This window comes from Hyperolius riggenbachi, chromosome 10, assembly GCF_040937935.1.
Source record: "Hyperolius riggenbachi isolate aHypRig1 chromosome 10, aHypRig1.pri, whole genome shotgun sequence".
In the NCBI taxonomy this organism is placed as follows: Eukaryota; Metazoa; Chordata; class Amphibia; order Anura; family Hyperoliidae; genus Hyperolius; species Hyperolius riggenbachi.
In genome coordinates, this window is record NC_090655.1 from 226,867,298 (window position 1) to 226,892,222 (window position 24,925).

The 24,925-nt window shown below is 45.5% G+C and overlaps 1 protein-coding gene across 3 annotated transcripts in view; it reads left to right on the plus strand.

Moving 5' to 3' along the window:
- Window positions 1-18,801, plus strand: part of LOC137534653 (uncharacterized) — a 50,873-nt gene extending 32,072 nt beyond the window's left edge. For 2 of the 3 annotated variants that reach the window (XM_068256262.1, XM_068256263.1), the window contains exons 9-11: window positions 6,060-6,308; window positions 12,815-13,179; window positions 17,053-18,801. In XM_068256262.1, the coding sequence (XP_068112363.1) occupies window positions 6,060-6,308; window positions 12,815-13,179; window positions 17,053-17,245 (807 nt within the window). In that variant the 3' untranslated portion in view covers window positions 17,246-18,801. The remainder of the gene's footprint in view (window positions 1-6,059; window positions 6,309-12,814; window positions 13,180-17,052) is intronic. The other variant, XM_068256264.1, reaches the window with a different exon arrangement.
- Window positions 18,802-24,925: the final 6,124 nt, after the last annotated feature.

Consider the following 24,925-nt stretch of genomic DNA (forward strand, 5'->3'; position numbering starts at 1 on the left):
ATCACACCTGAGTTCAATTTCTGTAGTCACCCCCAGGCCTGATTACTGCCACACCTGTTCCAATCAAGAAATCACTTAAATAGGAGCTAGCTGACACAGAGAAGTAGACCAAAAGCACCTCAAAAGCTAGACATCATGCCAAGATCCAAAGAAATTCAGGAACAAATGAGAACAAAAGTAATTGAGATCTATCAGTCTTTTAAAGGTTATAAAGCCATTTCTAAAGCGTTGGGACTCCAGTGAACCACAGTGAGAGCCATTATCTACAAATGGCAAAAACATGGAACAGTGATGAACCTTCCCAGGAGTGGCCGGCCTACCAAAATTACCCGAAGAGCGCAGAGAAAACTCATCCGAGAGGCCACAAAAGACCCCAGGACAACATCTAAAGAACTGCAGGCCTCACTTGCCTCAATTAAGGTCAGTGTTCACGACTCCACCATAAGAAAGAGACGGGGCAAAAACGGCCTGCATGGCAGATATCCAAGGCACAAACCACTTTTAAGCAAAAAGAACATTAAGGCTCATCTCAATTTTGCTAAAAAACATCTCAATGATTGCCAAGACTTTTGGGAAAATACCTTGTGGACCTACGAGACAAAAGTTGAACTTTTTGGAAGGTGCGTGTCCCATTACATCTGGTGTAGAAGTAACACAGCATTTCAGCAAAAGAACATCATACCAACAGTAAAATATGGTGGTGGTAGTGTGATGGTCTGGGGTTGTTTTGCTGCTTCAGGACCTGGAAGGCTTGCTGTGATAGATGGAACCATGAATTCTACTGTCTACCAAAAAATACTGAAGGAGAATGTCCGGCCATCTGTTCGTCAACTCAAGCTGAAGCGATCTTGGGTGCTGCAGCAGGACAATGACCCAAAACACACCAGCAAATCCACCTCTGAATGGCTGAAGAAAAACAAAATGAAGACTTTGGAGTGGCCTAGTCAAAGTCCTGACCTGAATCCTATTGAGATGTTGTGGCATGACCTTAAAAAGGCGGTTCATGCTAGAAAACCCTCAAATAAAGCTGAATTACAACAATTCTGCAAAGATGAGTGGGCCAAAATTCCTCCAGAGCGCTGTAAAAGACTCGTTGGAAGTTATCGCAAACGCTTGATTGCAGTTATTACTGCTAAGGGTGGCCCAACCAGTTATTAGGTTCAGGGGGAAATTTCTTTTTCACACAGGGCCTTGTAGGTTTTGAGGGTTTTTTTTCTCACTAAATATTAAAAACCATCATTTAAAACTGCATTTTGTGTTTAATTATGTTATCTTTGACTAATAGTTAACGTTTTTTGATGAGCAGAAACATTTAAGTGTGACAAACATGCAAAAGAATAAGAAATCAGGAAGGGGGCAAATAGTTTTTCACATCACTGTAGTGGTTTTTATAACATTGCATCATTCTCTAATATTTGCAGTTTACACACTACTCAGCATTCTGAATGATTTTACAGAGCACTCCAGTGAACTTTTGACCTGTCCTCTGTAGAAAAAAAAAAACAATACAGTGATTGACACTTGAGATAACAAGCTTCAGAAGACAGAGCTCTCTGCGACTTTGAATGTCGTGGAGCTCAATGGCTCTTTTGCATAGATAACAACCGGAGTTTCTTAACTTTTCCTGTACTGCAAACAATATTAGTCTCCGCTCTGCTGTTAATGGTTTTTTTTTTTTTTCCTTAGCTGTACTACACATACAGATCATTATATCATAATTTTTTTTTTTCGCTTCAGTGTCTCTTTAACCACTTAACGACCGTCTTCAGCCGATGGGCGGCGGCAAAGAGTGGGCCGGAACGACCGCAATACGCCCATCGGCGGCGGCTGCGGGGGGCGTGTTTATGCGGCGATCGCGTCACTGGTGATGCGATCTGCCGCTGGCAATAGGCTCCGCCCACCTGGCGCAGTAACCCGCCGGCCAATTAGCAGCGTCAGCGGGTTTCAAACAGTACAATCTGGCCAATAGAAACACACACACGTACACACGTGTTCTTCCCAGAATTTTTTTCTAGCTGGGTGGCATAAAAAAGTAGCTGGGTGGGGCGCGATGAGAAAATGCAGCATAGAAGGAGGTAAACTGATGACAACCGGGTGCTCACCAAAACTAGCCGGGTGGAGCACTCGGCTAATAGGGCCTGGGGAGAACACCGCGCACACACACACTTTTACACACATAGACCCCCCCCCCCCCCCCCCGATTGCCCACAGTTTGCACCCAAGCACCCCCCTAAAACCCATCAATCACTCCCTGTCACTAACTGTCAATGCTATCCCCTAGATTAGGTCCCTAACTGTCTCCTAAGGGCCCCTGATCACCCCCCCCCCCCACCCTCAGATCCCCCCAGACCACACCGCTGTACACTGTATACATCTGTCTTACCCAATTTTTTTTTCTGATCACTGCAAAAAATACTGTACAATAGCTGTGGCACTGTAAAGATCTTTTTGATTTTTTGTTGTTTTTTTTTTAATCAAAACTCAGTGACCACAACTTTCTGCTCCGCAAGTACTCCCCTTTTGCTAGGTAGGTGCTCTTTTTGTTCTGGGTAGTCTCAGAGGAATACCTCCTAAATCCAGTCCACCATGGCATGAAATGGGTATTCCGATGATGAGGTGTACAGGCACATGGCCCAGTCGGATGAGGACGATTGGGGTGACTCATTCGACGAATCTTCTGGGTCAGAGTTTGAACCTGTAGAGGACCTGTCTATCACCCCTTGTCACCACCACCCATCAGAGCAGACCCTAAACTGTCCCTTGGGGGCACTAGATCACCTGCCCAGACCCTCAAATTGCCCTCAGACCCCCCCCCCCCCTCTTGATAACCTCCCCAGTGCATTGTTTTTATCTCCCCACCGGTCACCCCCTGTGTCTGCCACCAATCAGATCAGGACTCAATCTTCCCCGTGCGGGCACCTAATAAACCCCCCACACCCTCAGATCGCCCTCAGAACTCTGACCCCCCCCCCCCCCCCCAATTACATTCCCAGTGCATTGGATTTCATTGTGCTGTAATTGGATTTGATTGTGCTGTAATTGGCTTTGGTTGTCCCATGATCTGCTTTGATCGTCCCGTGATTTGAGTGCCCCGTGATTGGCTGTGATTGGCTTTGTTTTCTCGTGATCGGCTTTGATTGTCCCGTGAACGGCTTTGATTGTCCCGTGATCGGCTTTGATTGTCCCGTGATCGGCTTTGATTGTCCCGTGATCAGCTTTGATTGTCCCGTGATTGGCTTTGATTGTCCCGTTATTTGATTGCCCTGTGATTGGCCGTCGATTGCCCTGTGATTGGCCTGTGATTGCCTTTGATTACTTTGTGATTGGCTTTGTTTTCTCGTGATTGGCTTTGATTGTCCCGTGATTGTTTCTGATTGCCTCTGATTCCCCACTCGCCACCCCCCCCCCCCCCACCCCCGATCACCCCCCTGTCACTATCCTAGTGATCTAAAATTAAAGATAAACTTAGAGCTTGGGCTATCCCTTATCGGGCGAGTAAATCTTATTAAAATGTGCATTCTTCCCAAGTTTGTTTACATATTTAGACAGACTCCTGTAAAACTGCCGGCTAAATTATTTAGTACACTTGACGCACTGTTCTCCTCTTTCATTTGGAATAACTCTTCTCCACGGATTGCTCTTGCAAGCTTGCAGCTCCCAGGTGATCAGGGGGCATTGCCCTTCCTAAGCTGAAGTTTTATTATTGGGCAGCTGTCCTTTCTACAATATATTGGTGGTTTGAACAATCAGTCTATAATCCTGCTTCTGTTTTGGAAGCAGAAATTATAGGATCCCCATTAGCTCTGGCTAGTCTGCCTTTCCGTGGTCACAAAGCCTCTCCATCTATTACTATTCCTACTACTGTCCAAGTGTGGGATGAAGCTGGTAATTACCTCTCCTCTGCGGATCAATGGTCTCCTCTCTGGAATAATGCCAGACTTAAAGAGACTCTGAAGCGAGAATAAATCTCGCTTCAGAGCTCATAAATAGCAGGGGCACGTGTGCCCCTGCTAAAACGCCGCTATCCCGCGGCTAAACGGGGGTCCCTTCACCCCCAACCCACCCCCCGCAAAAGTGTGTCGTAAAAAGGTCGCAGAATTTCCCTTCCTGGAGGCAGGGCTAACGGCTGCAGCCCTGCCTCCAGTCGCGTCTGTCAGCGGCGCATCGCCGCCTCTCCCCCGCTCCTCTCAGTGAAGGAAGACTGAGAGGGGCGGGGGAGAGGCGGAGATGCGCGCTGACAGACGCGCGTGGGGCAGGGCTGCGGCGGTTAGCCCTGCCCCAACCAGGAAGCGCTCCCCGGGTGTATCGAGGGGGATTTGGGGGTGAAGGGACCCCCGTTAAGCCGCGCTATAGCGGCGTTTTAGCAGGGGCACACGTGCCCCTGCTATTTATGAGGTCTGAAGCGAGATTTATTCTCGCTTCAGACTCTCTTTAAAGAATTTCTTACTGTCCCTGATCCGTCGGTCTGGGTTGAAAGGGGCATAGTCAAACTGAGGGATTTGACGGAGGGAAATTAGCTCAAACAGTTCAATAATCTTAAAGCGGACCCAAACCAAACATTTTTTTAATTCAAAATATTTAGTTGCACCACTCTGACACATACAAAGATAAATAAACACTTCTTCAAGCCTATGAGCATTTCAGTGCATGGTTTTCACCCTTCTCTTTTCATAACTATGGTTATACAGGTGGCAGTCATTACTTCTGAGCTTAGTAGGAGGTTTTAGATCATGGGTGTGTTTGTCATCAGCTACCCTCCCCCACAGGGGCGTTGTCTATGTGAAATCTCACACAAACTGAGATCCCCTCCCCTGTGATATCATCAGTAGCAGCCTGTTTTTTTTTTTGTTTTGTTTTGTTTTTTAATCTCCTTCACAAGTTTGCCGGAAAAATCCTGGCAATATGAAAGGAAGGGAGGGGTTCCTCCAATAAATATCAAATATTTTATGAAAAAAGGCTGCTATTTATTATTATAAATTAGAAAATAGATTTTATTTCTGAAATCTTGTATTTTTAATTTGGGTCCACTTTAAATCTCAATTTGCACTACCGAACTCGATGTATTTTCGATATCTGCAAATACGCCATGCCTTCCAATCCCAATTTGCCTCTCAGAGGCTACTTATACTCTCTAATCCGATAGAAGAGGCTCTAAGCCGTTCTGGTCAGTCTGGCCTCATTTCCCTCATCTACAACATCCTCATTAATAAAATCACTCCTACCAAGCTAAAATCTTATTGGATTTGGAAGAAGGACTTGGTTGATCTTACTGAGGTGGAGTGGGCAGAAGCTATCCCTTGCCTTATTTTCCATTCCAATAGCAGCCTGCCATAAAGTGACAGCACTCCAATACCTATACCAAGCCTATTTTACTCCTTACAAGCTCTCTAAGATTAATTCTGATTATCAGGACAGATGCTGGAGATGTGGAGATTCAGAAGCTGCCTGGTTTCATGTCTTTTGGAGCTGTTCTGGTATCCAATCATAATGGAAAGCTGTGCACACGTTGATTACTGACCTGGTGGGACCTTCTGTTCCCTCCACCTCAAAGAGTCTATTGCTTGGAATCATTGGTACGAAAAGCCGTTCAGAACGTAAGTTATTCTTGACCAGACTATTGTTATTCTATGCCAGAAGACAAATTACGGTAAACTGAAAAAATAATAATCCCCCCACACTAAGCGAGTTGGTAAATTTGGTGAACACCGATCTACCAATATATAAGGGTGTGTATGAAAATAGAGGATCAAAGAAGAAATTCTATAAGATATAGACATGCTGGTTGTCCAAATTTAAGATTGACATGTAACCGGCCTTGTATTTGAATAATTACTGTATACTGTACTACCCTGTAACTACTGCAATACTACTTATTATAAATTGGGCTGCTTTGCTTTTCCGATACTACGTTCATCTATTGGGCTGTGGCCCTAGGACTTGGGGGAAGGGGGTGTTTCGTTTTGTATGTTTGTATGTTTTGTATTGTCACTTTTGTTATAAAACAGTAAAAATTGTTTACCAGAAAGGCTGGGAGAACTGGATCTTTTCTTCAATTTCAGAAACAGATCGGTATGGAACTCCTGTATCCAGGAGGTGCCGTGGCCCAACCCACAGATGCAACTAGGCGGCTGCATGGATGGCATTACGCCTATCCGATTCCGAGTACCCCAGGTCATCGCATCCGAAGAAAACGTTGTCGTTTCTGCAGCAGGGCTGGAATAAGGCGTGACACCACGGTTTATTGTCCCACCTGTCCTGACCAGCCTGGCCTATGCCTAGGGGAGTGTTTTGAGAGGTACCACGAGCAGGTACACTATTAGAGAGTAGGGAACTCCAGACACAGCAGTAGGCACACAAGGGTCTCTCAGTGCTATTTCACACTGGTGCGTTGCGTTAGGGCAAATTGCCTAGCGAAAGTCACACTTTGCGGTCCCCTCCCCTACACCGGAAGTGCTTGACTTAATGCTAGTGCATGCCTACATTACTGCGTGGCATCTGCGGCAATTTAGGTCGGCCTGGAAGTCATGTTAGTCTATGGCGATGCAGTTAATTACTAGGCCGAATGCTACTCTTGTGGTATTCCCTGAAAGTCTGTTTTGGGTGATACGGTGCGGCGGGCTCGACCCACTGGATATGCCAATATGCAGTGTGAAACCAAGTATCTGGTTTCGAGAGACCCTAATACACAGGGCTGCCAGAAACCTCTCCTTTCACTTGGGACAGAATGTGTAATGTATTTAGCCACAACTCTGTGTGATTTGCACTTCGCACATTGTCCCATGGGGAGGACAGGTTTGTCCTCGGAAGGTAAGTTAAAAAAAAAAAAAAAAAAAACAGGTGAGCAAAAAAGTTAACCTCCTTGGCGGTAATGACGATAGCCGCCGATGCGCCGCTACCCACCGCGTTAGAGGCCCCCCCCGAGACCCCGTGCGCAGCCTGGCCAATCAGTACCAGGCAGCGCTGAGAGGTGGATCGGAACTCCCGATGTTCAGAACGGGATTTCCTTATGGGAAGACGCGGCAATCGGAGGGGCTGGGCGGACGCCGCAGAGAGGGGGGAATCATGTAGCTAGCGCTAGGCTAGCTACATGATAGAATAAGAAAAAAACAAAAAATAGTGCTGCGCATCCACCCTGGCGCATTTAATTGAATGCCAGGGTGGTTAATGTTTGGTTCACAATGTTAAGGTTTTGTTTGAAAAAGTTTATAAATGTTAATGAAGTTATTGCTTTGCTGCTTGCTTGTTTTTTTTTTGTTTTCGTTTTTTTTTTCTCTTTTTTTCCATCTATAACCCTTCCAGGTGGACCGAGCAAGCGACCGACCGACCAACCAGCTGCAGCACTGATGATGCATCCTGACAGAAGCATTGTGCGTCTGTCAGATTACACACAAGTCGGTGCATGCAGCGCTGCAGGACGAGATTTCTCCTCCACAGTAAAAAAAGATATGTTTGCCGAGGCATATGAGCTGAGGGGCGGTGTTGGAGTTCCTATGCTTTGGCAAGCACTTTGTATCAAAAAAGAACTCTGGCAATGATTTGTTCATCCACATCGATCGGTGTGAATGGAGAAATCTGGTTTGCCAGGGCTTACGAGCTGAGTGGGTTTGGACGTTTTTGGGTGGCAGCTCCTATGTCCTGGCAGATGCCTTCCCCTCTTTTTTTTCACATTTTTTGGCAGATATTTTTTAATTCACATTGATTGATTGTTTGACGTTCATTTTTCCTTTCAGCCCAGAGTGCATTACCCGTATGCCCAATATAAGGAGTATAGCAGAAACTCCTATTACTGGCCATACATGTAATTATTGCGGGGACCCTAAAATGCCAGGACAGACCCCACGAATGATGCCATTTTGGAAAGAGGACACCCCAAAGTATTCTGTGAGGTGCATGGTGAGTTCATAGAAGATTTTATTTTTTGTCACAAGTTAGCAGAAATTGTTGTTTTGGTTTTTTTTTCACAAAGTGTCATTTTCCGCTAACTTGTGACAAAAAATAAAGTTTTCTATGAACTCACCATGCCCCTCATGGAATACCTTGGCCTCTATTCTTTCCAAAATGGGGTCATTTGTGGGGTTTGTTAACTGTCCTGGCAAGTGGGGGGGTGCTAAATTGTAAGCCCCCCGTAAAGCCTAAAGGTGCTCTTTGGACTTTGGGCCCCTTAGCGCAGTTAGGCCGCAAAAAAAGTGCCACACATGTGGTATTACCGTACTCAGGAGTAGTATAATGTGTTTTGGGGTGTATTTTTACACATACCCATGCTGGGTGAGAGAAATATCTCTGTAAATTAGATTTTTTTTATTTTTTTACACACAATTGTCAATTTACAGAGAGATTTCTCCCACCCAGCATGGGTATGTGTAAAAATACACCCCAAAACACATTATACTACTTCTCCTGAGTACAGCGGCACCACGTGTGGCACTTTTTTGCACCCTAACTGCGCTAAGGGGCCCAAACTCCAATGAGTACCTTTAGGATTTCACAGGTCATTTTGAGACATTTAGTTTCAAGACTACTACTCACGGTTTAGGGCCCCTAAAATGCCAGGGCAGTATAGGAACCCCACAAAAGACCCCATTTTAAAAAGACGACACCCCAAGGTATTCCGTTAGGGGTATGGTGAGTTCATAGAAGATTTAATTTTTTGTCACAAGTTAGCGGAAATTGATTTTATTGGTTTTTTTTTTTCACAAAGTGTCATTTTCCGCTAACTTGTGACAAGAAATGAAATCTTCTGTGAACTCACCATACTCCTAACAGAATACCTTGGGGTGTCTTCTTTCTAAAATGGGGTCATTTGTGGGGTTCCTATACTGCCCTGGCATTTTAGGGGCCCTAAACCGTGAGGAGTAGTCTTGAAACCAAATGTCTCAAAATGACCTGTGAAATCCTAAAGGTACTCATTGGACTTTGGGCCCCTTAGCGTAGTTAGGGTGCAAAAAAGTGCCACACATGGGGTATCGCCGTACTCAGGGGTGTATTTTTACACATACCCATGCTGGGCGGGAGAAATCTCTTTGTAAATGGACAATTGTGTGTAAAAAAAAAAAAATCAATAAAATTGTGATTTACAGAGATATTTCTCCCACCCAGCATGGGTATGTGTAAAAATACACCCCAAAACACATTATACTACTTCTCCTGAGTACAGCAATACCACATGTGTGGCACTTTTTTGCAGCCTAACTGCGCTAAGGTGCCCAAAGTCCAATGAGCACCTTTAGGCTTTACAGGGGTGCTTACAATTAGGCACCCCCCAAAATGCCAGGACAGTAAACACACCCCACAAATGACCTCATTTTGGAAAGTAGACACTTCAAGGTATTCAGAGAGGAGCATGGTGAGTCCGTGGCAGATTTCATTTATTTATTTATTTTTTTTGTCACAAAGTGTCATCTAATAAAAAAATCTAATATATGTCATTTACAGAGATATTTCTTCCACCCAGCATGGGTATATGTAAAAATACACCATAAAACACATTATACTACTTCTTCTGAGCACGGCAGTACCACATGTGTGGCACTTTTTTGCAGCCTTACTGCGCTAAAGGGCCCAAAGTCCAATGAGTACCTTTAGGATTTCACAGGTCATTTTGCGACATTTGGGTTCAAGACTACTCCTCACGGTTTAGGGCCCCTAAAATGCCAGGGCAGTTTAGGAACCCCACAAGTAACCCCATTTTAGAAAGAAGACACCCCAAGGTATTCCGTTAGGAGTATAGTGAGTTCATAGAAGATTTTATTTTTTGTCACAAGTTAGCGGAACTTGATTTATATTGGGGGTTTTTTCACAAAGTGTCAATTTCCGCTAACTTATGACAAAAAAAAAATCTTCTATGATCTCACCATACTCCTAACAGAATACCTTGGGGTGTCTTCTTTCTAAAATGGGGTCACTTGTGGGGTTCCTATACTGCCCTGGCATTTTAGGGGCCCTAAACCATGAGGAGTAGTCTAGAATCCAAATGTCTCAAAATGACCTGTGAATAGGACATTAGGCCCCTTAGCGCACCTAGGTTGCAAAAAAGTGCCACACATGTGGTATTGCCATACTCAGGAGAAGTAGTATAATGTGTTTTGGGGTGTATTTTTACACATACCCATGCTGGGTGGGAGAAATATCTCTGTAAATGACAATTTTTTGATTCTTTTTACACACAATTGTCCATTTACAGGGATATTTCTCCCACTCAGCATGGGTATGTGTAAAAATACACCCCAAAACACATTATACTACTTTTCCTGAGTACGGCGATACCACATGTGTGGCACTTTTTTGCTCCCTAACTGCGCTAAGGGGCCCAAAGTCCAATGAGTACCTTTAGGATTTCACAGGTCATTTTGCGACATTTGGTTTCAAGACTACTCCTCACGGTTTAGGGCCCCTAAAATGCCAGGGCAGTATAGGAACCCCACAAAAGACCCTATTTTAGAAAGAAGACACCCCGAGGTATTCCGTTAGGAGTATGGTGAGTTCATAGTAGATTTTATTTTTTGTCACAAGTTAGCGGAAAATGACACTTTGTGAAAAAAACAATTAAAATCAATTTCCGCTTACTTGTGACAAAAAATAAAATCTTCTATGAACTCACCATACTCCTAACGGAATACCTTGGGGTGTCTTCTTTCTAAAATGGGGTCATTTGTAGGGTTCCTATACTGCCCTGGCATTTTAGGGGCCCTAAACCGTGAGGAGTAGTCTTGAAACCAAATGTCGCAAAATGACCTGTGAAATCCTAAAGGTACTCATTGGACTTTGGGCCCCTTAGCGCAGTTAGGGTGCAAAAAAGTGCCACACATGTGGTATCGCCATACTCAGGAGAAGTAGTATAATGTGTTTTGGGGTGTATTTTTACACATACCCATGCTGAGTGGGAGAAATATCTCTGTAAATGGACAATTGTGTGTAAAACAAATAAAAAAAATGTCATTTACAGAGATATTTCTCCCACCCAGCATGGGTATTTGTAAAAATACACCCCAAAACACATTATACTACTTCTCCTGAGTACGGCAATACCACATGTGTGGCACTTTTTTGCAGCCTAACTGCGCTAAGGGGCCCTAAGTCCAATGAGCACCTTTAGGCTTTACAGGGGTGCTTACAATTTAGCACCCCCCAAAATGCCAGGACAGTAAACACACCCCACAAATGACCCCATTTTGGAAAGTAGACACTTCAAGGTATTCAGAGAGGGGCATGGTGAGTCCGTGGCAGATTTCATTTTTTTTTTGTCGCAAGTTAGAAGAAATGGAAACTTTTTTTTTCCTTTTTTTTTTGTCACAAAGTGTCATTTTCCGCTAACTTGTGACAAAAAATAAAATCTTCTATGAACTCACCATGCCTCTCATTGAATACTTTGGGATGTCTTCTTTCCAAAATGGGGTAATTTTGGGGGTATTTATACTATCCTGGAATTTTAGCACCTCATGAAACATGACAGGGGGTCAGAAAATTCGGAGATGCTTCAAAATGGGAAAATTCACTTTTTGCACCATAGTTTGTAAACGCTATAACTTTTACCCAAACCAATAAATATACACTTAATGGTTTTTGTTTTTTTTATCAAAGACATGTAGCAGAATAACTTTTGCGCTCAAATGTATAGGAAATTTTACTTTATTTGAAAAATGTCAGCACAGAAAGTAAAAAAAGTCATTTTTTTTACAAAATTAATGTCTTTTTTGATGAATATAATAAAAAGTAAAACTCACAGCAGCAATCAAATCACACCAAAAGAAAGCTGTATTAGTGACAAGAAAAGGAGGTAAAATTCATTTAGGTGGTAGGTTGTATGACCGAGCAATAAACCGTTAAAGCTGCAGTGGTCTGAATGGAAAAAAAGGCTCTGGTCCTTAAGGGGTTTTATTACTGCAGTCCTTAAGTGGTTAAGGGGCGAAAAGACTGTGATCCTTATGTGGTTAAAGCAATCTAAATATCCTTGCTAAAGCTAATCACTGTTTGTAATATCTGTGTTCCTTGTTGCATTCATGCTTTGTGCTCCCGTCCATGTGGAATGAGCTATCACCATCCGCAGCGGCCGCAGTTCAAGGATTCCGCCTATGTGGCGCGTTCCTGGCTGCAGTGCATGCTGGGATATGCATGCCGCAATGCGTGTCGAGAGCTGTAGTACGTAGATGTGAATATATCTAAGGATGGTGATGTCACTTTCCACATGGACCAGGTTCTACTGGAGCAGCCTCCCGTATGCAATCAATGACGCTGCCCCTAATCCCCCCCCCCCCCCCCATGCCAAACTGTGATGGGAGCCCAGTACCCTTTAAAGTGGACCTGAACTCTTCCACAGGACAAAAGGAAAGCACAGAGAAATGCACATTGTAGGTATTTAGAGAGTTTAGCCCGTCTAATTCCCCCTCATCTGTGACTAATCACAAGTTGTAATTTGATCCCTCCGCTCTGTCAGATGACTGCCATGGCAGAGATTCTAATTTTAAAATGCAGGATTTTAACCCTATGTCTGCTTCCATTACAGTAGGGAGTAGACAAACTGCAGATTTGTTACTGGATTTGTATCACCTGTAACAAATAAACGTTTTTCTTTAAAAGTTAGTATGTTGTTGTGTATCTTTTAGAGCAGAGAGGAAGTTCTGAGAGGAGGCTCTTCAGGTCTACTAAGATGTCCATCAGCCACCAGATCAGCCATCAGATTGATCCTTCTCTGATTAAATGTGATTAGAGAGGAATCAGTTTTCTGCCCACACACTGCGGACAAATTGGGATCCCTGGATTCTGGGGACCGTGATATATATATATAATACTATTTTTTTTTTCTTTTAATGTTTTTTAGGTTGAAGAGTTACATGCCAAAATGAGGCAGATGAGTGGACAAGACCAACCGCCAACTCCGAGTTTTCCAGAGAACCCCATTCGTGATCCGTCTAATCCGGATCATTATGATGACTGGGACCGACACAAGATGGGCCACACCCAGTGGTGCAGCTGCAATAACTGCACCCCCATGCCGACAGGGATGGAGTCCATCTGCTGCAGGGAAATCCCCAGTGTGAATGCCCGGATGGAGAATATCCAATGCATAACAAACCACCCCATGTTCACTCAGCTCTGCCTAAATGTGGAGTGGGCCAAGATTTTCCTTTTTTTGGCAACCAAATGTAAAGGATTTAAGCCTTCCAAGAAGAAAAGACGCTACAAGTGGGTTTTCATTATATGTTGTGTGCTGTATACCATCCTACTCCTTTCTGCTGTTTCAGCGCTGGGACCCCCGAAACCCATCAATAAATCCTTGTCTATGGAGCATGGCCACACTGCGCAGGGGCAAACTGCTTGCATATGTTTTTTTTACCAAGCCCGACCAAGACTCTGTGCTACTGTGCAGGCAAGAACTGTCCTGTGCTTGCACAGTGTGACTCCGCCCTTTCTCCTACGAGAGGGCAGGTGTGAGCCCTCCTGTGCCTGTACAGTGTGACTCCACCCTTTCTCCTACGAGAAGGGCAGGTGTGAGCCCTCCTGTGCCTGCACAGTGTGACTCCACCCTTTCTCCCACCAGAGGTCAGGTGCGAGGTGACCTGTGCCTGCACAGTTTGACTCTGCCCTTTCTCCTACCAGAGGACAGGTGTGAGCCCTCCTGTGCCTGCACAGTGTGACTCCGCCCTTTCTTCTACCAGAGGGCAGGTGTGAGCCGACCTGTGCCTGCACAGTGTGACTCCGCCCTTTCTCCTACCAGAGTGCAGACGTGAGCCGTCCTGTGCCTGCACAGTGTGACTCCACCCTTTCTTCTACCAGAGGGCAAGTGTGAGCCGACCTGTGCCTGCACAGTGTGACTCCGCGTGCCTGCACAGTGCGACTCTGCCCTTTCTCCTACGAGAGGGCAGGTGCGAGCCTGGTAGGTCGGGAGCCGATGTGCCAGGCTTTACGTGGTCTTTAGCTCTCAAGTCTCCTCCCAGAAGTCGGTGCCCCCTTGCTGCAGAGAGCCATGGCGTTCTCTGTATCGGAGATAGAGTGCCACAGAAGCTCCACACCACTCGGTTGCAAGGGGGCGGGGCTACACCCTGGAAGCATCGGCTTCTAGGGCTCTGGGAGGGACTTGAGAGCTAAATAGCCGTGAGTAGTCATCGCTTTTTACCAGAAGAGGATCGATGTAATGTCTAATTTTAACTGAATAGTCTCTTTAAAGTCGAAAAGCGCTTTGCTAATGTATTTGTATGAGATGGATTACACCAGAGCGATGTGATTTTCCCCCCCAATCACAGATATGGTTCCTGCAGCATTTTGGAGGTTATTCAGACTCCACTTTAAGTATATGAAATGAGGGAAATTGCTCTAAAAAAAAATGCTGAACTGAGCAATTTTTTTTATTTTATTTTTTTCCAAGCATTTTTTTTTTTTTTATACACTTCCATGGCAAAGTGTACAAAAAGTAAAAAATCTCCACCCCAAAACGCTTAAGAAATTGCTAGGCATAGCTAGAAAATCGCTAGGCACATGCTTGGAATCACTTCAAAAAATCACTTCCAAAACCACTTAGCGTTTGCAGTTGCGCTAGCAATTTTTGGTGTGCACCGGCCCTAAGAGTGTTTTCATTCTGCTTTCCTCGCTGGACAGTGTTAGAACCCAATATATTACCGTGTGCAAACTCACTGCCCATTGAGTTTATCTGTGGTTTTATTCTACTATAAACATGCATAATATGATTTCACTGTAAAGGAAAACAAATTAAAATCAAATCATAATAGAGAGCAATCATTTTTATTTAGTAATTAAAGAGGAACTTTAACCAAGGATTGGACTTCATTCCAATCAGTAGCTGATACTCCCTTTCCCACGAGAAATCTTTATCTTTTCTTGCATAGATCATCAGGAGGGTCTGTGTGGTGTAACGGTTAAGGGCTCTGCCTCTGACACAGCAGGAGACCAGGGTTCGAATCTCGGCTCTGCCTGTTCAGTAAGCCAGCACCTATTCAGTAGGAGACCTTAGGCAAGTCTCCCTAATGCTGCTACTGCCTATAGAGAGCACCCTAGTGGCTGCAACTCTGGCGCTTTGAGTCCGCCAGGAGAAAAGCACGATATAAATGTTATTTGTCTTGTCTCGTCTGTGTGGCTGATATTCTGGTAAAACCCCTCCCACAGTGTAATGTCAGGACCATGGTCCTGACAGTTTGCTGTCTGGGAACCTCGTTGCATTGTGGGAAATAACCGCTTTTTCCACTTTCCAAGCAAGGAATATCTCCGCCTGTGCACAGAGCTCTCAATAACGAATATTCCATGCAGGTCGCCTGACAGAACTAAAGATGTCACCACCAGTGATACATTTCAGAATGTAAATCGGGAGAGGAAAGATTTTACAATGGGCAAACACAGACTAACTGCGAAACCTGAAGTGGTTTAATTCAGCGTTTTTCAACCACTGTTCCGCGGCACACTAGTGTGCCGCGGAACGTTGCCTGGTGTGCCGTCCTCTTCTCCCCCTCCCGCCCGTCCCCGCGGCCGCCGCTGTTATTACCTTAACAGCTGCCGCTCTCCCCTCTCCAGCGCATGTATATTCTAGCAGCGTATCTCCCGGCTGCTCTGTATGTGATGCGCAGGAGGCAGGGATCGGTTACCATAGTAACGGCGATACATATCGCCGTTACAGGAAGCCGCTGCCCTGCTTCCTTCCTCATCACACAGGGCAGCCGGAGATACGCTGCTTGAATATACACGCGCCGTAGAGGGGAGAGCGGCAGCTGTTAAGGTAAGGTAACAGCGGCGGCCGCGGGGACGGGCGGGAGGGCACTAAACTGGCTATACTGGGGCACTATTCTGGGGCACTATACTAGCTATACTGGGGCACTATTCTGGCTATCCTGGGGCACTAAACTTGCTATTCTGGGGCACTGTACTAACTATACTGGGGCACTATTCTGGCTATACTGGGGGGCTATACTGGGGCACTATACTAGCTATACTGGGGGGCTATACTGGGGCACTATTCTGGCTATACTGGGACACTATAGTAGCTATACTGGGGCACTATTCTGGCTATACTGGGGCACTATTCTGGCTATACTGGGGCATTATACTGGCTATACTGGGGCACTATATTAGCTATACTGGGGGGGCTATACTGGGGCACTATACTGGCTATACTGGCTATGCTGGGGCACTATACTGGCTATACTGGGGCACTATACTAGCTATACTGGGGCACTATTCTGGCTATACTGGGGCACTATACTGAGGCAACTAAACTCCCTACACTGGGGCAACTATGCTAGCTATGCAGCCGCACCCCAGCCCCCCCCCCCCCCCCTCCCCCCCATAGCCTGCTGCGCACGGCACTGTCCACTAGGTCGCGCAAACAACCGGGGGTCGCATCCCCTGCCCCACCCCCCGCGCGCCGTTCCCCGGAGAAAAATTTGGCCAGACAGTGTTCCCCGGGCCGGAAAAGGTTGGGAACCACTAATTAATATTGAAAAAACAATAAGCAATTTTATTTGTTGTTTTCACTACAGTTACTCTTTAAGTGTTTTCCTTTTAATGGGATCCTGAACAGGTTATAAGATCAGAATCTTCACTTACCTGGGGTTTCCTCCAGCGCACTGTAGCCATGAGGTCCCCCAGTGTCCTCCTTGCTCCTTCTCTGGTCCCAGCTCCGTTACACGGTGACTTCAGCCTGCAGTCGCCAGGTCTGCTTTCCCCTGCGGACGATACGCGTCATCACGTCGGCCTGCGTCCTGCACATATGCAGTTCAATCTCAGAGAACCTCGCATGCTCAGGATTCTCGCGCTGGCCAGCATGATGACATGTAGCCAGCCGGCGTGATGACGCGTATCGTCCGCAGTGGGAAGCAGCCCTAACGACTGCAGGCCAAAGTCACCGTGTAAAGGAGCCAGGACCAGGGAAGGAGCCAGGAGAACGCTGGGGGACCTCACAGGTTACAGTGCGCTGGAGGAAGCCCCAGGTAAGTGAAAATTCTGATTTTATATCCTGTTCAGGGTCCCTTTAAAGAGTTTGACTTTTTAGGCATGAACTGGCAATCGCATGTAATCCAAGCAGCTGAAATAATGTCTTCTATGTCTTTATAGAATTCTCAGAAAATCCCTCAGAAGAGCAGTATACAGCGCATTCACCGGATGGGTACACCGAAAGTTAGGTGAGGACGACAGGCGACCAATACCGTCCTGCGTGGTCATGAAAGTGCGGGAAGCATTTCCGGAGGGGGAGAAAAAACCAAATCATGACGGAGCAGCAGAAGCTATGGTGTATGACTGGGACTGAGTATTTTTTTATTTGTGCTTTTTACTGAGAGTTCTGATAAATATTTTTGTTTTAAAAAATATTCATGTTCTGTTTTATAAATCTAGAATCGGTAACAGGCATGTTGGCCCATGTTGAATTCACTAAGAGAAACATTTTCCACTTCCTGTTTAATAGAACTTTTCAACACTCTGCAGTTAATTGAAGTAGTATTAAAAGGTTAGTGAAAGTACTGTCAGATTTTATTTTCATGCCTGCTGATGGCTTAAAAGGCATATTGATAAGATGTGAAAATATCACCTAGAAGGAAAGGGCTGATGAAATTTTAGTACCGTACTTCTCACCGATATGTTACGGCCAGAACCCGAAGTCTGGCCACTTCGGGTTCAGGCCGGCCAAAATGCGAAGTGGCCGTCTCACTGCGGCCAGTGTTAGAAATGAATGCATTCCTGGCAGTCAGTGTGAGGAGTGAATGCATTCCCCTGTAGTTTATTGATCAGCACATCGCTCCACTGTGTTGTGTCCTCTCTGCCCACTGTGCACCATTTTCTCCTCCCTGCAGAAGCTGTCCGCTCTGTTTGCCGCTGTCTTTATTCTGCCTCGGCCAATGTCAGAAATTAATAGATTTCTGGCGGCTCTGGCTCCTCCTCCCTCCTATTTCCCTCTGACAGCCGGGGACACACATGCATGTTTGTGGCTGCAGGAAAGCAGAGCGGGAGCGCTGCAGACATTGCTTCTGTCAGGACCCGCTCTACAGGAATAAACGGATCCCTGCAGTGAGCATGTGTGTGTGTGTCCGGCAGTCAGAGGGAAATAGGTGGGGGAGCCAGATCTAAGGAGCAGAAGCCGGCAGGTATGCATTCATTTCTAACACTGGCCACAGTGAGATGGCCACTTTGCATTTTGGCCGACCAGAACCCAAAGTGGCCAGACTTCAGGTTCTGGCCTTCACATATATATTGAAATAGTCTAACGTAAAGGAAATCTCAAGTCAAATAAAAAAAAAAAAGTTGAACTTACCTGGGACTTCTTGCAGCCCCCTGGAGTCCTCCTGTGCCCACGATGCCAGTCCAAGTCCCTCTGGATAGCAGCTGCGACCCCCACAAAGCTAGCCGTCCATGCACCTCCTCATCACGCTCCCGCTGTTGTGAGTGTTCTGCACATGCGTAGTACGCAAAAATCGGTACTGTGAATATGCAGAGTGCTCCCGGCCATGGGAGCACAATCGGTGCACGCGGCTCGGGGGGTTGCGCATGCGCAGTAGTTGCCGAATGGCCGCGACCGGCCAGCTTTGCGGGAGTTGCCCGTTGCTGGCCAGAGGGACTTGGACTGGCGTTGTGGGCACAAGAGGACTCCAAGAAGCCCCAGGTAAGTTAAATTCATTTCTTTTTAGTCTTCCTTTTTTGTCCTTTTCCAATTTTTCCTTTCTTGATTGGTTTACTTGTGGGTTTCCGAAAATATTTGTTTATAAAAAATCATTCCCTTGTTATGTTGACAGTTTACAAACGTATTTGTTAAAGTTTAATCTTTTATCTGAAATTAACATCTTATGAAGCAGAAAAAGTATTTTCAGTTACTGAAAGTTCGTACTACTTATTACAAATAAAAAGAAAAAATATATATGTACAAGCTTGTACTAGCTGGTCATGTGTGGTCTTATGGATTAATCTTGTTTCAACTTTTTTAATAGGAAGTCCCCTAATATAGTTCAGAAGCTCTGCGGCATGGACACACCCTACCGACACTCCCAATGCAAGCCATTAAAAGGGAAGCCCATAGACCTCCATCCAGGGCTCTGCAATAACCCCACTGACTACAATGTTGAGAAACCTCCTGTAGGAGAACTGACATTGCTCAGAGAAAGGATCAATGTGGAGCTGCAGCAGGAGAAAGAACAGTGACTAACAGTGCAGGGAGATTTGGGCGCACCATGTGCCACCATAGGCTGTAATGTAGATTATGGCTATAGCTGTGCTCAGACAGTAATTTGGTCGCCATCAAAAGATGAAGCCCAAATTACTATAAAAACAGCAATATCTGGCAGCCGAATTACGTCTTACTCCTGAGTCCATGGTGGCCTGCAAGAATAATATTAATTAACGCCGCCGGGACTTTTGCAATAACAGGATGAGCGGTGTTTCGGCTTGACCCTGTGCCCAAATTTCCTGGCGTCGTTTTTGCATGTATGCGATCCATGTAAAGTAATAGCTATATTTATAACTTGAGATGGCAGCTGTAACATCATCAGCAGGGTTTTAGCCTCCTACTTGTTCCACCGCAGAGTCTCCCTTTTTTTTCTGAACGCAATCACTGCCAATGAGTTGCTATGGCTTCCTCCCTTTGAATACACTTAGGTTTGTTTTGCTGTACAGTTCTTCGGGATTTTTAGTAAGGCTTCAAGGGAGTCTGAAGTGGAAAAAAAACATACCTAAAACATACCCACGTTCCCCCGCAGGCTCCCCCATTAGGGGAGGGCAGTACAGAGCCGCCGGTCTTCAGAGCTTCTGAAGTCTCCTGGTGTGGGAGATCCAAATGATGGAGCCTACAGGGGAAAACGGACACCTAGAATTACAACAGGAAGACTCTATAAAACCCAGAGCCTTCCCTCTCCATCTGTTTTCTGTTTTGTTTTTTTACTTCGGACTTGCTTTCAATGAAATATTATTAACATTGTTTGGAGAAGTAACATTGTTAACATGGCTGAGTTATGACACTTATGGCTAGGGGCGAAACCCCTTTTAATGACACATTTGAGATATGTGACTCCCACATAAGCAGAAAAATATACACTTCAAGCAAACCTACACCCAAAACTTCCTCTCTGCTCTAAAAGATAAGCAACAGTGTAAAAACATTTCAAGAAAAACATTTATTTGTTGCAGCCCGCAGAACTCCTACTGAGATTCAGCAGAGTATCTTTACGTATGAACACACAGGTCGGCACACCCGCGACACAGATTAGACAGAGCTGACAGCTCAAATTACAGTTGCTCATTATTTGCAGATAAGGGGGAATTAGACAGTTATTTCTAAATACACACAGGGTGGGTTTCTCTGTTTTCCTTCACTCCTGTGGAGTGAGAGTTTAGATCCACTTCAAAGGAAAACTGTGGACTAGGGATGATCAAAGAGAAACAAATTCTTCACAGTTTATGCAAATTTATATGCAAATATATGCATCTTCAAAATAGACCAATCATTTTAAACTTGGGTTTAAATTGATTGTCCATTTTCTAACTGCATACATTTGCATAAATTTGCAACAACTCGGAAAAACTTGCGTCTCATTGATCATCCCTACTGAAGACTGGATTGCAGTCTAACGGGGCCCATGATTTCTCGATTTTTCAGGCTAATCGAACTTCCAATCCAATAGTTTTATCGAATCGGTGCCGCAGCATGGCCATTCAATCGATTTCTGGGTGAAATTGGGCAAAAGGATTGATCTGGCAGGGTGGAAATCTTGATCGAGGGCTTGATCAGATGCAATGGCGGTAACACATTAAATTTCCTGATGACCAACGTACCCCAGCTGGTGCACCCCAATTGTAAATTACTTTTTAGTGAAAACCCACATTCAGTAATTCAGATTTTTTTTTTCTGAAATTTTCACACATGCGGAAGTAGTTCAGTAATTTACAGGAAAACATGGCTTCAGTTCACTAAGACCCAGTCGGTAAGCTGTGGAGAGGACTCGATAGCAAGCTGTGTTCTGCAATCGGGATGTTCTCCCACCTCTGGGCAGAGTTGTGCTGATTCTTCTCCTACAAGTGGTCTGCCTAAAACATGAGTTGTTCCTTTGCAAGTTGCTGTGTCTGTCCTGTGACTGTGTACAAGAGTAAAAGGCTTCCCCGCCATCCCTTTAGACTACATGCCTCCTCTAGTTCCTCTGATTGTCTCATTCTATAGATGTGGATGTCTAAAGGGTTACAGGGAAAGCCTCTATGAATGTGCCCTGCTCCTGCATCTCTTGTTTACGTTCTGATGTCCTGCCAGGCAGTACATCGGGTTCAATGTAGTGAGTAGTACTTAGCCTTATGGAATTGAAATTTGACCAGATGTTTGGTAAAATCAGCTGTTTTCTGCATTACTGAATGTGGAAGTTCTTAGTGAATTGAGGCCTCTGTCTAAAATTGTTTATACTTACTTACAGACATACTAGTTGGTTTGCTCCTGGTCTCTCTTTGTGTTTTTGTCGTGTTGCATTCCTAGAGATTGTCCTCAACCACCTGGGAAGTGGGAACCAACATTGTGTGTGTGTGTGTGTGTGTGTGTGTGTGTGTGTGTGTGTGTGTGTGTGTGTGTGTGTGTGTGTGTGTGTGTGTGTGTGTGTGTGTGTGTGTGTGTGTGTGTGTGTGTGTGTGTGTGTGTGTGTGTGTGTTGACTTGGAGATTGGTGCTGCATACACCAGGCATCCTGGGTGACATTTTCTTTATCCTCCGCTGTTTGCCAGCATGCAAACTGACCAGTGTTCTGCTAACAACTAGGAAGTATTAAGCGACTGTACAACTCATGATGATCTGAGAACGATACTATCCTATATACCATATGGACGTTTTTGGTAATTCAGACATGGCTGGACGGTGTAATGGTTAAGGGCACCCACGGCACGCCTGCAGATACAGTTCCCGACTGCAAGTTTGACCAGATCGAGAGGGGAAGCAGCCTTATTCGAGCTAGTACAAGGCTGTAACCCCTCAAAACACTTCTCACTGCCACCACCAGCTGCTGCTAGACACTTCAACAATTCCCACTCTGCTGTCGAGTGGCCTGCACGCAGTCCGGCGCTTTCGTATTTGGGTCAGCTTTTGCGCTTTAGGCCAAATACGGGAACGCCACACACACAATACAATCACACAGTAGCAAGGCACAATCAGGCACTGAACTTGTGACGCAAATTACACTGCTGTCTCTCCAGACTATGAATTTGAGCTAGTACAGCAGAAGTCAAACTTATTAAATAAAGATTTAATATTCCAGAAAAAAGTGGAACAGTGCAGAAAATAATATATACAAAAGATTTACAAAAACAAAGTAAAAATTACAAAGGATACACAAGACAGGTTAAAAATAAAAACCGGAGTACACGTTACCAGCATGATGATCAGAGCGTTGTTTGCGAGGAGCACGCAGTTTCCGACCAGTAGTCGGGGCAGTTCTAGCGTGGTTGCTATCTCCTGGGAGGTTTGGATGTTAAGGGCTCTGCCTCTGACACAGGAGACTAGGGTTCGAATCTTGGCTCTGCCTGTTCAGTAAGCCAGAACCTATTCAGTAGGAGACCTTAGGCAAGTCTCCCTAACACTGCTACTGCCTATAGAGCGTATCCTTGTGGCTGCAGCTCTAGCGCTTTAAATCCGCCAGGAGAAAATCGCGATATAAATGTTATTTGTTTTGTTTATCTTATGCTAACAGATTTTGGGGGGGGGGGGGGGGGGGGGGGGGGACAAAACAATAAATCGGAAGTGTGTGGTTTTAGGATTTTCTGTCAGTCAGTAGCTCCTACACTTTTGTGTGCATGCAGGCTGATTCACCTGGCAATCCCAAGTTAGTATATGATTCTCAGCAAAGAGATGTGGCAGCGCACAAGAAAAGGTGCATCTGAATGACTAATAGCATAGGTGTGCAGAGCCTAATTTATAGGCAGGATACACATCTTGAGTTCAAAACTGATATATAAGTCAGCGTTAGGTTGCATTCACATCCTATATACTTGACACAGTTCCCTTCAACAGGTTTTAATTATCATGCCAACCCCACAAGACTCTTATGTCACCCTTCAGAACCTCCCCTGATGAAACATTCCAGAAATTGCTGCCTTACATGCTATGACGCTGTTCCTACAGTGCCACCATCAGAATCCGCAAAAGTTTTGTGAGTACCATGCAAAGTTCCCTTAGGTTAATTTTATACTTAGTATTTTTCTGCGGTAGTGGTGTGGCTAGGAAGAATCGAACCACATCTGAAAAGATGCACTGCACATGAACACGACTCCCGGTGCACTTCTGAGAGTTGCAGGGTAATGCACTGCAGGTTCTGTCTTACTTCTGTCATGCCTCATTTACTTTAATGGCCACTATGACCAGCTGTGGGGGTGGAGAGTGACGCAACGTGACGCATTGTGTAAAAGGACCCATAAAGGTATCCTGAGTCCTCTGTAAAATAGCAATATGGACTTACCTGGGGCTTCCTCCACCCCACCGTAGCCCACAAGGTTCCCCAGCATCCTCCTGGCTCCTCTCTAGAGATCGCTCGAACCTCCGATTTTCGGTTCGTGAACTTCGAACGCGAATTTCCGCAAAAGTTCAGTGTGCGCCAACTTTCGCGAACCGCAATAGACTTCATTAATTAACCAATTCTGTCCAGAAAAGTGATGGGAAAGATGTTTCAAGGGGTCTAACATCTGAATTTTTGCATGGATGAGTGGGATAGACGCCAAAAGTCCCGGGGAAAAGTCTGGATTTGACGCACAGCAGCGTTTTAAGGGCAGAAATCACATTGCATGCTAAATTGGAGGCCTAAAGTGCTTTAAAACATCTTGCATGTGTATACATCAGGGAGTGCAATTAGAGTACTGCTTTACACGGACACACCAAACTCACTGTGTAACGCACCGCAAACAGCTGTTTGCGTAGTGACTGACGTGCTGGACTGGTGCGCACCACGGCGAGAGTGCAGGCCGTGGTGGTTTTGAAGCGCATATGGTCGCCGGGCTGAGGTAGCTAAATGATAGAACAACAGTGACTGTCCAGCTGATCGAACCTGGTCTGTCCACAATGAAGCAACGACCTTATTATCTTGGGTGTGCCCCCCAACACTTTTCCATATAGCCGGTGGTCATTGCTTCATTGTGATATGCAAGCCCCTTCACCGCGGCAAGGTAATGATCACGAAGGGGAATTGGCACATGTACATGCCTTTTGTTTTGTTGTTGCAGCTGCAATGCAGCCAGAAAAAAATAGGCATGTACATGCACCAAAAAAATGATTATAACGCCCGCTGCTAGCAACGGCCTTAAAAATTCAGGAATCCACCTGGTGTCCTGGACCTTGGTGGTGGTGGCAGAGAAGGCAGTCACACGGCGTGCAGGCAGAGATGCTGTGTGTGGGGACTGACTTAGTCTTCGGGCAGGCCTGACCGTGCTTTGCAGACCACGTGGTCGGATGGATCCTTGGAGGAAGATATGTCACGCTGCCGTGCGGAAGCTGAGGAAGATGAGGTGTTCTGTGTTAAATAGTCAACTACATCCTGACAAACTTGGGGGTTGATGGCACGCTCCTTCTGAACACTGTACTTTGGTCCAGGGCCACACAAAATCACGACCTCGAACAGACCTGCCGGGTGGCCTGGCACTGGCTCTGCCTGTGTTGCCCATATTGGGGGGGAGGGGGGGGGGTGAAGTGAAAGGTATGCACTGACTTGACTAATACAATGTGCAGTCACACAGGTGCAGTGAACAGGTATGCAGTGACTGGAATCAATACAATGTGCAGCTGTTACACACACACACATACACACACACACACACACACACACACGTACCATGAACAGGTACAGTGACTGGTGGTATTAAATATCACACTGCGTGCAGTCACGTAGGTAGGTGGATGCACTGAGCAATACGTAGGTATATGCAGTGATGGGTATTACATGTGCAGCTGCCTGTCACGCACACAGGTAGTCACTGAATGTGCTAGGCCTGGC